The 12,982-nt window shown below is 40.4% G+C and overlaps 1 protein-coding gene across 2 annotated transcripts in view; it reads right to left on the bottom strand.

The window, feature by feature from the left end:
* Positions 1-333: 333 nt before the first annotated feature.
* Positions 334-12,982, bottom strand: part of HSPA4 (heat shock protein family A (Hsp70) member 4) — a 55,515-nt gene continuing 42,866 nt past the window's right edge. For both annotated transcript variants that reach the window (XM_003900096.4, XM_021939671.2), the window contains exons 14-19: positions 10,456-10,608; positions 9,069-9,194; positions 6,757-6,864; positions 4,853-4,972; positions 2,737-2,898; positions 334-2,529 (exon numbers count right to left, since the gene is read on the bottom strand). In XM_003900096.4, the coding sequence (XP_003900145.1) occupies positions 2,326-2,529; positions 2,737-2,898; positions 4,853-4,972; positions 6,757-6,864; positions 9,069-9,194; positions 10,456-10,608 (873 nt within the window). In that variant the 3' untranslated portion in view covers positions 334-2,325. The remainder of the gene's footprint in view (positions 2,530-2,736; positions 2,899-4,852; positions 4,973-6,756; positions 6,865-9,068; positions 9,195-10,455; positions 10,609-12,982) is intronic.

Below are 12,982 nucleotides of genomic sequence, written 5' to 3'. Positions count from 1 at the left end.
CCATAACCCCCACCTTCTGCTAACAAAACCCTCAAAGTAAGGCCCAGTCACAGGAGCAAGACAAGGATTCCTAACACCAAAGCAACTGGGCCAAGACTCAACTGGAGTACAGAAAAATCAGCAACATTTTCTTACAAAGTAGGCAGTGCTTCAGCTGTCACTCTTCAGGCTGGAGGTCTTCAACAGATGCTAAGTGAAATTTAGCTCAGGGGGTTCCTACTCCTAGAGAACGTTATTATTGAAAACACACACCTCGCCCCGCCCACACACACACACCCACACACCCACACCCACACACACCCAGCAGCCTTCATTATGGAATTAAGGAAACCATTCAAGTGTAAGACAGGTTTACTTTATTAGTTTTTCCTAAACTTGTCTCATGTTTACTGAATGATTTTCTTAGTGTAAGAATGTGACCTGGAGCTTTAACAAATCAGTTTGGATAACGCAACCTGGATAAATGCTTGTCTCTACACAAGCCATCAATTACCACTCTCTGTCCTGGCCTCCATGAAAATCCAACTGGTCTTAACGTCTGTCTAAGCAGAGAGCAAGTAGACCACATCATCTTGTTTCAACTTCAAATTCACCCCATCCCAACACCCACACCCTTCCCCCACCACACACACACACACCAAAAAAAAAAACAAAAACAATTTTTTTTTTTTTTTTAAAGAAGAAATGGCCATTAAGGACTTGGCCAGTTGTACAAGGGTTGGTTTAATCCTGCAGCCAGCACTTTTAAAATAGCTATTGGCTTCACAGCAGGCCAGCTGGAACTCTTGAAGCATGACAGGTAGAGAACAGAGATGTGCTAAGGACAGGGCCTTGTTGCGGTGCCGTGAGGCTTCCATGCGTGCTTACACACCAGTGTAAGTATACTTTCCCCTTCCTCCTCCTAAGCAATTTTTCTCTGTAGCACTTGAGAGCCTGTAACACTCAAACTTTTCGATGTATCTAGAGATGGACAAACGCTTAATTCTAACTACGCAACATATCATCTTATTTCTAACAACATAGGCCAAAAGTAACAGAGAGGCACTCTGTTATACAGAATATCAATTTTTACAAAGATCCAAAACATTACCAACAAGTCTTTTAACAGTTTCTTAAAGCAGGTACCAATTCTGGCCTCAAACACAGGCTTCCCTTGGAGTTTCCAAAATGCCTCACTCCTGTCAACACTGCCCCAAAAAGCAGTCAGAGGAATGCTTTGGTATACCTGACACTGGCCACACAGTTAAGAATGAGGTGTTGTTATAACATCAGGCACCACACTTCTTTAACACTAATTTCAGACTCATCCAGTACAATCCAGTGTATCTTAGTTTTTTTCTATCATCTGTCAGCTGCTTAACATGTACAAATTGGCAGGTTCATGATAGATATTAACACAACACACAAGTGATTGTGAATGAGCTAAAAAGAACTTTTAACTCTTGTCCTAGGAGTTCAAGCTATACCTCAAAATTATACAGAACATCTCCCACCTGAATAAACAGGCCAGGATACAAATCTTTACACCAAAATTAACAAGGATTTAATTCCTCAGTTAAATTTACCATGGCTATCTCCAACAGTATATCTACCCAATTCTAATCTTCTGAAAATTATTTAGACCCTGATGATTGGGGTATTCGTGAACAAACTTTCAGAAAGAGCCTCCAGGTTTAAAGCCCTCAGTTAACAACTTACTCTAGGCAAGGGGGTCTATTTTCCCAAGAGAAGTACATGGCATTTATAATGGGAGCCCTTTTATTGGGAGATAGGGAACAGAACACAGGTGAGGGTGAAGGTGAAATATGAAGACGTTCAGAGCACACCTTTGTTCCTCTCCCGTGTTAATCCATGCTGTGCCATGCTCCAACCCTCACAAAGAGGGAGACCCCATCCCCACACCAGGCAGGGAGCCTTTAGAGCTATCTCCACAACAGATTTTTAAAGCATAATTAGAGCTCCTGCCATGTAAGTCATAATGAAAAGTCTGCTGGATAGCTAGAGCTGTAGCTATAGCTCAACTTTCCAAAACAAACTTATTCTTGTAGACACATGGTTAAACATAAAGGAGTGAAGCATTAGCTCAGTAAGAGTAACTGGGCTTCTAAATAGTACCATTATGAAAAAGATACAATGCACTTAATTTCTGTATCTAACTATTTAGAAGTCAAAATGCTCCATACATTACCTATTTCCCCTCCCCGAAAATCCCCTAAAAACTGACTAAGAAATCTTCAGTATTCACTTGCTCTAGTTGATATTTAGAACAAAGTTGACAACTTAAAGCTTTATAATAGTCTGTTTTAATAGAAACAAGTGTTGGAATCAATCAATGTCCATCTCAGGAAGCTTCTTGTCTGACTCCGAAGGCACAGCTGTGTCTGTACCCTGCTCAGCAGCCTGGGGACCTGGGTTGTCTCCTTGTCCATCCACTGGTCCATTCTGCTCTGCATTTTTTTGTTCCTCTTTTGGAGGTTCCACTTTGGGTTTAGGCTTTGAAATTATAGGGCTACAAATACTTGTCAGCTCCTGGAATGGGTAAGAAAGAAAACCGTGGTTTCTTATAAAATTAACAAATTTTACAAGACATGCTAAACCCAAATCCACCCTCTCCCACCACCCAATCCTCAACCTAGAAGCTAAGACACTATAATAAAGTTCCCTCCTAAATGTCACTTGAGGACTATTAATAATAAGGCTGTCAAGAAAAGACTATTTTAAAAAGTTTTAAATTACCTTAATTTTAGCTTCAATCTCTTTTGACTTGACAACTGGATCCATGGTCAAACTCTGCTTGTTCTGCAGATTTAGCTTGTTATTCATCCACTCCATTGCCTCATTTGTGCTTTTTTCTACCTTCGTCATGTCAGCAGCATCCAAATGATCATACTGGTCCTCCTGCAACCAGGAGATAGTCAGACAAGTGCTAAAAGGGTGATACCCTCCCTCCCAGCAAATATTGTCTAGTTTCTGCCATTTTTCAAAAACTTATAATCTTTCAAAAAAAAAGCATATTTAGCCTCACAATCTGAACAGACATTATTCAAAAGAAACCTAATCCCAATTTTTTAATACACTCAGGATAGATTTAAATTTTAAAGGCCAAGAAAATTCATAAGGTATCAATTCAAAGGCTTCAACAAGATAAACAGCAGTACCTGATTTATACAAAATCTTATGAAGATAATTTCACAATGCAAAAAAATTACATTAGATATGACAGCTGAAGTTTCAGCATGCTAGTTTGGAACCAAAACTATAATTAATACTGTTTTTAAAAGAAGGCCTTTCATGTGAACCTGGGAGGCAGAGCTTGCAGTGAGCCAAGATCACGCCACTGCACTCTAGCTTGGGCAACAGAGCGAGACTCCGTCCCAAAAAAAAAAAAAGAAGGCCTTTCAGGCTGGGTGTGGTGGCTCACGCTTGTCATCTTAGCACTTTGGGAGGCTGAGGCAGGAGGATCACTTAAGCCCATAACTTCAAGACCTGGGCAACACGATGAGCCCGTCTCTACAAAAAATACAAAAATTAGCCAGGCATGAGGGCCACATGCCTGTAGTCCCAGCTACTCAGGAGGCTGAGGCAGGAAGGTCACTTGAGCTCAGGAGGCTGAGGATGCAGTGAGCTACGATCACACCACTGCACTTGAGCATGGGCAACAGACTGAGACCCTGTTTCATAAAAAAGAAGAAAAAAAAAAAAAAAAAGGCAGGGCCTGATGGCTAATGCCTGTAATCGTAGCACTTTGGGAGGTTGAAGTGGGTGGATCATTTGAGCTCAGGAGTTCAAGACCAGCTTGGGTAACATGGTGAAATGACATCTCAAAAAAAAAAAAAAAGACAACCCCAGTTGGGTGTGGTGGTACATGCCTACAGTCCCAACTACTGAGAAAGTAGCTGAGGCAAGAGAACTGCTTGAGCCAGAGAGGTTGAGGCTGCAGTGAGCCGAGATTTCACCACTGCACCCCAGCATGGGTGACAAAGTGAGAACTTGTCAAAAAAAAAAAAAACCACAAAAGCTCAATTTATCACTCAAAGTTTCTTACACTAACAATATGTCAAGAACCTGGGGTATAATGGAGGGACTTTATACTCCAAAGTCTGAACTTTGGAGTCAGACTTCTGGCTAAATGACAGTTCTCCCAATTTAGTGACCCTGAATGTTGCTCAAGGAAAATGAGGCTTAAATAAGTTGGAATTTATCTATATATGTTGATACCACCCCCTACCTTATAAAGGTACTGTGTGCATAATTACTGGGCCTCAGGTGTTCTTAGAAAGACCAGGATAGAGCATGTTAAGTCAAACACTAATGAAAAGGAAACTGAACAACACTGTTCAATTCCAGATTCCACCTATTAAAGAGATATAGCAAATCCTATGGTTCTTATTAAGATGTTATAAAACATTCCACATTACGTTAATATACAAAATAAAAAGTGCTATTAAACAAGTTAATGAGAACAAGAGAAAAAAATGCTATGTAAATGCCTCAGAAGTTAACTTTAAAGGCCAGGAGCAGTGGCTCACGCCTATAATACCAGTCAGCACTTTGGGAGGCCAAGGCAGGTGGATCACTTGAGGTCAGGAGTTCAAGACCAGCCTGGCCAACATGGCAAAACCCCATCTCTACTAAAAATACAAAAATGCGCTGGGCGTCATGACGCATGCCTGTAATCCCAGCTACTTGGGAAGCTGAGGCAGGAGAATCCGCTTAAACCCAGGAGATGGAGGTTGCAGTGAGCCGAGATTGTGCCACTGCAGTCCAGCCTGGGCAACAGAGCAAGACTCCGTCTCAAAAAAAAAGAAGTTAACTTCACTAAAATAAGAGTAGGAAAAAGAAAAAAAGTTACCTTGTTTTTGAAAGAGCTGATTATTTTCATATACTGTTGGATCTGTTTCCCTAGTTCTTCAAATAATTTTGGTCGTTCTTCAGATTCCTGGAACCGTATCTTAATAGGTTGACCTAGATTCTTAACAAAAGAATACACAAAGTCTTCATACGGCAGTTCGACGATCCAGAGTACTGATTCCACTAAGATTGGTGATAAAGTACATTTAATCTCCGTGTGCTACATATAAGAAGTTAAATATATTTCTCCAGGCCTTCGGAAGTATGAAGCTACTTCAGGAGGGGAATGAGACTATACCTCAGTACTGTTCTATGTGGAATCGCTTCAATTTGTCACCTGAGCCCTTATTCTCAAAACAAAGCAGGGAGACCACCAAAAATCAGGTGCCGCCTAATATAGATACACAGTACTAAATATAAAGTATACTTGCCAAAAATAAAAAATGCTTTAATTTAAAATTTTAAACACCTGAATCTGATGGAGCCTCTAAATGTAACCATCAACTTGACAAATAATATTAAATACCACCATGGAGGTGAAAATCAGCAAAATCCAACTACAGGAAGATCCTACAGGACCAATGATCCAATTTCCTCATAAAATAAATAAGGAAAGGGTGGGGCAACACAGGGAAATGATGGAAGAAGAACTATAGACACAGTTATAAGCAACATCAATAAAATCTATGAGCCTTATATGGATACTAATTCAAACACAAAAATCATTTATGAAATAACTGGAACTTGAAAACTTAATACAACAGCGATATTAAGAAATGCTTGGTCAGGTTCCATGGCTCATGCCTGTAATCCCAGAACTTTGGGAGACCAAGGCAGGAGAATTGCTTGAGTCCAGGAGTTCCCATGCCAGTCGGGGCAACACAGGGAGACCCTTTCACTACAAAAAAATTAAAACAGCCAGGCGTGATAGCACACAGCTGTAATCCTAGCTACTTGGGAGACTGAGGCAAAAGGACCGCTTGAGCATGAGGTCGAGGCTGCAGTGAGCCATGACCACACCACTGAACTCCAGCCTGAGTGACAGAGTGAGACTCAAAATGGCCCAGTTCCACAAGAAAGTAATCCAGAGCTAAAATTAAAGAGAAATGTGAAAAGTTCATTCTTGTGCATCTGCAACCTTTTCCAAACAAACGGCCTCAATTTTATGTAATTCTTTGAATTTTTAATCCTAATGTTAAAAGATGAGATGCTTTAAATACAAAACCAGATGCTGTGGCCAGGCGTGGTAGCTTCACACCTATAATTTCAGCACTTTGGGAGGCCAAGGCAAGCAGATCACTTGAAGTTAGGGGTTCGAGACAGCCTGGCCAACATGGTGAAACCCTGTCTCTACTAAAAATACAAAAATTAGCTTGGCATGGTGGCACATGCCTGTAATCCCAGCTACTCTGGAGGCTGAAGCCTAAGAATCCCTTGAATCCAGGAGATAGAGGCTGCAGTGAGCTGAGACTGCGCCACTGCACTCCAGCCTGGGTGACAGAGGAAGACTCTGTCTTATAAAAAAAAGAAAACCCACCAGATGCTTTGCTTTTACTGAGAATCCAAACTACATAAACAGAAACAGCTCTGCCCCAACTGCATTCCCTGTGCCTTTAGGGCAGGTACTAAGTCTTGCTAGTCTTTGTATCTCTTGACACCAAGAATGCACTAGACATCCAATTCAGTGAAGTATTATAAACCTAAACTCAATTTTCAGAAAAATCATTTTGTTATTACAAGGTTCTAAAAGTGAGAATGACAATGAGCCTAAGTCATAAAGGGTTTAGTTAATCAAACATCATTTTCAGTCTGTCTTCTTTACTTGAGAATTCCTCCCAAATCTGAGGTCCTCAGAGGAAGCTTCAACAAGGGTTCTGGATACCCCTACTCTCAAGAGTCACTTACTTTTAATTCAGCCAACTTATCGACATAAACTTGCTTTGGCTGGTCTTCTCCATCCTCATACAACCAATTTTCAGTATCTTCTAGTTTCAAAGTAAAACTGTTACGATCCTAATGATAAAGAAAATATTATAATTAGGTCATTCAAAAATTACATCCCAAATACAGTCAGAGGCATAGAATATGATGATGTATCTGGGATTTGCTTTAAAATACGGACGGCAGCCAGGCGCGGTGGCTCACACTTGTAATCCCAGCACTTTGGGAGGCTAAGGCACGTGGATCACCTGAGGTCAGGAGTTCGAGAACAGCCTGGCCAACATGGTGAAACCCTGTCTCCATTAAAAATACAAAAAAAATTACCTGGGCATGATGGCGGACACCTGTAATCCCAGCTACTAGAACGGCTGAAGCAGGGGAACGGCTTGAACTCAGGGGGCGGAGGTTGCAGTGACCAAGATGGGGCCACTTGCACTCCAGCCTGGGCGACAGAGCAATACTCCATTTCAAAAAAAATAAAATAAGATAAAATACAGGGGGAGGAAGGAGATGGGAGACATAGAAAACAAGGCTGGCAAATGTTGGTCCACTTGATAGGTATGGGGGGTTTTATTATATTATTCTCCCTGCCGTGGAGGACTTTGGATAAGTTTAAAAATTTCAGAATTAAAAACTGCATTTAAAAGCAAGTGTGGCCGGGAACAGTGACTCATGCCTGTAATCCCAGCACTTTGGGAGACTGAGGCAGATAGATCATCTGAGGTAAGGACTAGCCTGGCCAACATGGTGAAACCCCGTCTCTACTAAAAATACAAAAATCAGCCAAGCATGGTGGAGCACGCCTGCAGTCCCAGCTACTAGGGAGGCTGAGGCAGGAGAATCACTTGAACCAGGGAGGCGGAAGTTACAGTGAGTCAACATCATGCCATTGTACTCCAGCCTGGGCAACAAGACCGAAACTCCATCTCAAAAAAATTAAAAAATAATAACAACTGAGTTAAGTACCCATCAACCAATGAGTAAATAAAGCAAAAGTAGTAGGCTGGGCGCAATGGCTCATGCCGGTAATCCCAGCACTCTAGGAGGCCGAGGCAGGCAGATCATGAGGTGAGGGGATCAAGACCACCCTGGCTAACATGGTGAAACCCCATCTCTACTAAAAAAACACACAAAAAAAATTAGCCGGGCTCAGTGGTGGACGCTTTAGTCCCAGCTACTCGGGAGGCTGAGGCAGAAGAATGATGTGAACCCAAGAGGCAGAGCTTGCAGTGAGCCAAGATCGTGTCACCGCACTCCAGCCTAGGCAACAGAGCAAGACTCTGTCTCAAAAAAAAAAAAAAAAAAAGAAAACCACGGAATACTACTGAGTCATAAAAAGAAGCAAAGTAATGTCTTTTGCAGCAACTGGATGAAGCTAGAGGCCATTATTCTAAGTGAAGTAACTTGGGAATGGAAAACCAAATACTGTTATGTTTTCACTTATAAGTAGGAGCTAAGCTATGGGTACCCAGGAGCATACACAGTAATATAATGGACTTTGGAGACTCAAAAGCGGGAGGACAGAAGTGGGGTGTAGGATAAAAAAACTACATCTTGGGTACAACGTACAGGACATGGATGACAGGTGCACCAAAATCTCAGAATTCACCACTATATAATTCATCCATGTAACCAAAAACGACCTGAACCCAAGAGCTATTGAAAAATTTTTTTTTTTTTTAACAATAAACAGGAAAAAGTGAGCTTTAACAATTTAAAGAAAAATACAGGCCGGGCGCAGTGGCTCACGCCTGTAATCCCAACACTTTGGGAGGCCAAGGCAGGCGGATCACCTGAGGTCAGGAGTTAAGAGACCAGCCTGACCAACATGGAGAAACCCCATCTCTACTAAAAATACAAAATTAGCCAGGTGTGGTGGCGCATGCCTGTAATCCCAGCTACTCAGGAGGCTGAGGCAGGAGAATTGCTTGAAGCTGGGAGGCGGAGGCTGCGGTGAGCCGAGATCGTGCCATTGCACTCCAGTCTGGGCAACAAGAGCAAAACTCTGTCTCAAAAAAAAAAGAAAGAAAGAAAGAAAAGAAAAATAGCAGATAAATAATATTCGAATGTGTCAAAAGTGATTTGTGAACACGATGCACAAAGACCAAACTTTGCAAAACACCGTGCTAATAGACAAATATATAAAATTTTGCGCCCCCCCAAAAAAACTTTTTAATAATTCTATTATACACATATAGCTGCAGATTTCCCTTCTAACCCATTTAAAGATGTTCACAGAAGACACACAGTAGTTAGGCATATTGCGGCAGACTTACATCTTCACTCACAAACTTCTCATATTCACCACTAAGCTTGTCTCTCATTTCATATACATATTCCTCCACTGCATTCTTAGCATCATTCCGCTCCTTCTCCAGTTTATCCTGCATGATCATCTTACCCTGAGAATAAATATTATGTATAAATTAATTAGACATTAGGACAACCGAAATCATTTCCTCTTAAATACCAATATAATTATAAAAGTAGAGCCGGATGCGGTGGCTCACGCCTGTAATCCCAGCACTTTGGAGGCCAAGGCAGGCGGATCACGAGGTCAAGAGATCAAGACCATCCTGGCTAACATGGTGAAACCCCGTCTCTACTAAAAATACAAAAAATTAACCGGGCGTGGTGGTGGGCACCTGTAGTCCCAGCTACGCAGGAGGCTGAGGCAGGAGAATGGCGTGAACCCAGGAGGCGGAGCTTGCAGTGAGCAGAGATCACGCCACTGCACTCCAGCCTGCGCCACAGAGCCAGACTCCATCTCAAAAAAAAAAAAAAAAGTAGAGGCTTTCTTCCCCAAATCCTTTTAGTTCTGCAAGTCACATAACAAACGCAAGTGGGAAGACTAATCCTTGACAGACTTTGAATATCAAAAAGAGTTTTGTGTGTGGGATTAAAAAAAAGAACAATAGAAACATCAAGGTATAGACACCCAAAAGCAAAATTAAAGAATTTAAGACAAAGAGAACTTTAAAAACCTCTTGTTTTTAAAACATCTATTAAATGAAAAAACCTATTGTTTTCAATGTCACTAAGTGATATCCTCTGCTGTATTATTTATTATGAGACAACAAAAATCAAATTCATTCATGCAATATAAATGCTGAAGTTTCTATAAGACAAAACTATTCTAAGATCCAGTGGAAACCTGGAAAGAAACCTCATAGACAAAAATTAATTCAATAAATGTGCTCACAAATCCCAAACCTTGCATCTCTCAATAAGAGTTACTATATTTACATACTGACTGGCAACAGAAAGGAATAAGCAAAATACTGCCACCATCAATGCTATATGATTTCTCCTACTGATCAACTTCCATGACCGCCAACCTCAAATATCCCAATCTCTAGTGAACAAATATACCCATGTATTCAAAAATGAACAATACCTCCCCTACACCAAAGACATTATATGTCAAAATTTTCACAACAGAGCTTCTAGCAATACAGACATATTAGTACCACCATAGAAGAACTGAAATAACATGGGATCTATTGCTTCAACTTGCCCTTAAAATACCATGCAAAAGTCTAAATTATTTTCTCGAGGTCCAAACAATCAAAAATGCATTAAGTCACTCAACGCAGAGTCTGAATACTATAGTAACATTAATTTGTTAGTAGTTCATTGTTCCAATAGACTTTAAATAACAACCTCATTTTCAATGTACAAGTTGAGCATCTCTCTGTCTATCTGCCATAATAGCTGATTCTCAATTGGCAGGTCCACAGTACTGGTCTTCACTTTTGCCTTCTTGGCTTGGGGTGGTTGGTCCATCTTTTTATCCTTTGATCCAGCTTGAGAGGTCTAAAACAATAGAAATCATTAAGAACAAACACACATACAGACTACCTTAAACTTCAAAATGGGTCATGTTTGAAAAGCTGTTTTTGCTTTTTTTACTTCGTTCTCTTTTGATGATGATCTAAGTAACTTAGGACTACCATAACATCTAGAAAATAAAAACTAAGTCAATACGATGAGGTATCTAGAGCAGTCAAATTCATAAAAATGGAATCAGAATAGTGGCTGTCAGGGGATGGGGGAGGGGAATAATGGAAAGTTATTTAATGGGTATAGAGTTTCGGTTTTTCAAGATGAAGTTCTGAAGACTGGTTACACCACAATGTCTATATACTTAACACTACTGAACTGTACATTTAAAAGCAATTAAGATGGTAAATTTTACAAAATACCTCTCTCCTATAATCCCATATCAATATATAATCACTATTAAAAATTTTTCTCCTACTTTTAAACATATAGACATGCAAACGAAGTTAGTGGGGAGGAGGGTATGAAATTTTTACGGATCAGTAACATATTGGTAATTTGATTTCTATACTGTCTATAACTATTTACATTCTCACAAAGAGAAAACTCATTTCACTGCACCCTATCCACAAATGAGAATTCATCTCACTGTTATTATGACTTTCTTTTAACCTTTTTCAGACACTTCCAAGCCATACTTAATTATTTCCTCAAACTGCCTAGTAATATTTTATCCACTGTTCTTTTAGGATTGCAGTGTTTTTTTTCCCCACAAACAACTGACTCTTCTGGTTTGTTTGTTTGTTTGTTTGTTTGAGATGGAGTCTCGCTCTGTAGTCCAGGCTGGAGTGCAACAGCACGATCTCGGCTCACTGCAACCTCTGCCTCCCGGGTTCGAGAGATTCTCCTGCCTCAGCCTCCTGAATAGCTGAGATTACAGGCGCCCACCACTACGCCCAGCTAATTTTTGTATTTTTAGTAGAGATGGGGTTTCGCCATGTTGGCTAGGCTGGTCTCGAACTCCTGACCTTAAGTGATCCACCTGCCTCAGCCTCCCGAAGTGCTGGATTACAGGCGTGAGCTACAGCGACTCTTCTAAGTTTTTTCTAACTGTATTATTTGTCTATATGTAAGTTTTGACTGTCAAATATATCCATATCTTTTCCTTTGAGATTACTTATGTTGCTTTCATACTCTGAAAGCCCTTCCTCATCCACAGATTAGAAAAATATTCACTTCAAGCTTTTTCCTTTTCAACTTTGAACCTTAGAATTCATCTGGAATTCAATTTGTTCTATGATAAAGCAAAATTTTAATGTCATTTCCCACCTCCTATCAAACTAACTTCAGTCGGCTGCTGAAATTTATCTATCATTTCTATTTCATTTGCCTTTAGAAGCAATACTATGCAAAAGGCACTTTAGTTTCTGAGCCATCCCAAGGAAGCCTAGATAACTAATACCTCTAGAACCCCCCACAGCTCAAGGGCATTGGGGAAGGGGCTGTCATTTCTCCCTTCTCTTCACCCACCTTCCACAAACACATAGGAGAACAAGTCTCTGTCTCTGCCACTGGTGCCCCCATCCCACCCAACAACATAAAGGGTCTTCCATCTTGAAAAAGGCCTGACCCAACTAAAGAATCTGTAAGCACCATTTCCTTTCCATTTTCTTTTTTAATATTACTTGCACAGCTAAAGGAAAGCAATCAAATTTTGTTAATTGACATGAAAATATATAACAGACTTAAGCCACTTTAAGGTTCTGTCCAACTTTTTTAAATGCCACAATTAGAAATTTTTTAAAATCAGAACTTTTTAAAATTAGAAACTCCTAAGATGGCAAGATTATACACTGTAATTTTATAAATAACTTAAAAGATATTTTCAATGATAAAATTTAAACATGACAACTAAAAACTAAATAATACGTTGTAAAGGATTCATTCAAAAATGTTACTACTCTTTTTGAAATAAATACATTATTTACATTATTCACAAAATACATTTAATTATTCCATGATTTAAAATAACTTAAGATGCAGTCTTGGTCTGTCGCCCAGACTGGAGTACAGTGGCACAATCTCAGCTCACATAACCTCCATCTTCCAGGTTCAAGCAATTCTTATGCCTCAGCCTCCTGGATGGCTGGGGCTACAGGCATGTACCACCCCACCCGGATAAATTTTGTATTATTAGTAGAGATGGGGTTTCACCGTGTTGGCCATGCTGGTCTCAAACTCCTGACCCCAAGTGATCCACCCACCTCGGCCTCTCAAAGTGCTGGGATTACAAGCGTGAGCCACTTAACCAGGCCCCATGCCTTTTTATTAAAAGATGTTATTTTGGCTGGGCACAGTGGCTCGTGCCTGTAATCCCAGGGTGCCGAAGCGGGAGGATCACTTGAGG

Source organism: Papio anubis, chromosome 5, assembly GCF_008728515.1.
Source record: "Papio anubis isolate 15944 chromosome 5, Panubis1.0, whole genome shotgun sequence".
Lineage (NCBI taxonomy): Eukaryota > Metazoa > Chordata > Mammalia > Primates > Cercopithecidae > Papio > Papio anubis.
Note: the sequence above shows the minus strand (reverse complement) of the source record. Positions and strands in the feature narration are given on the sequence as shown.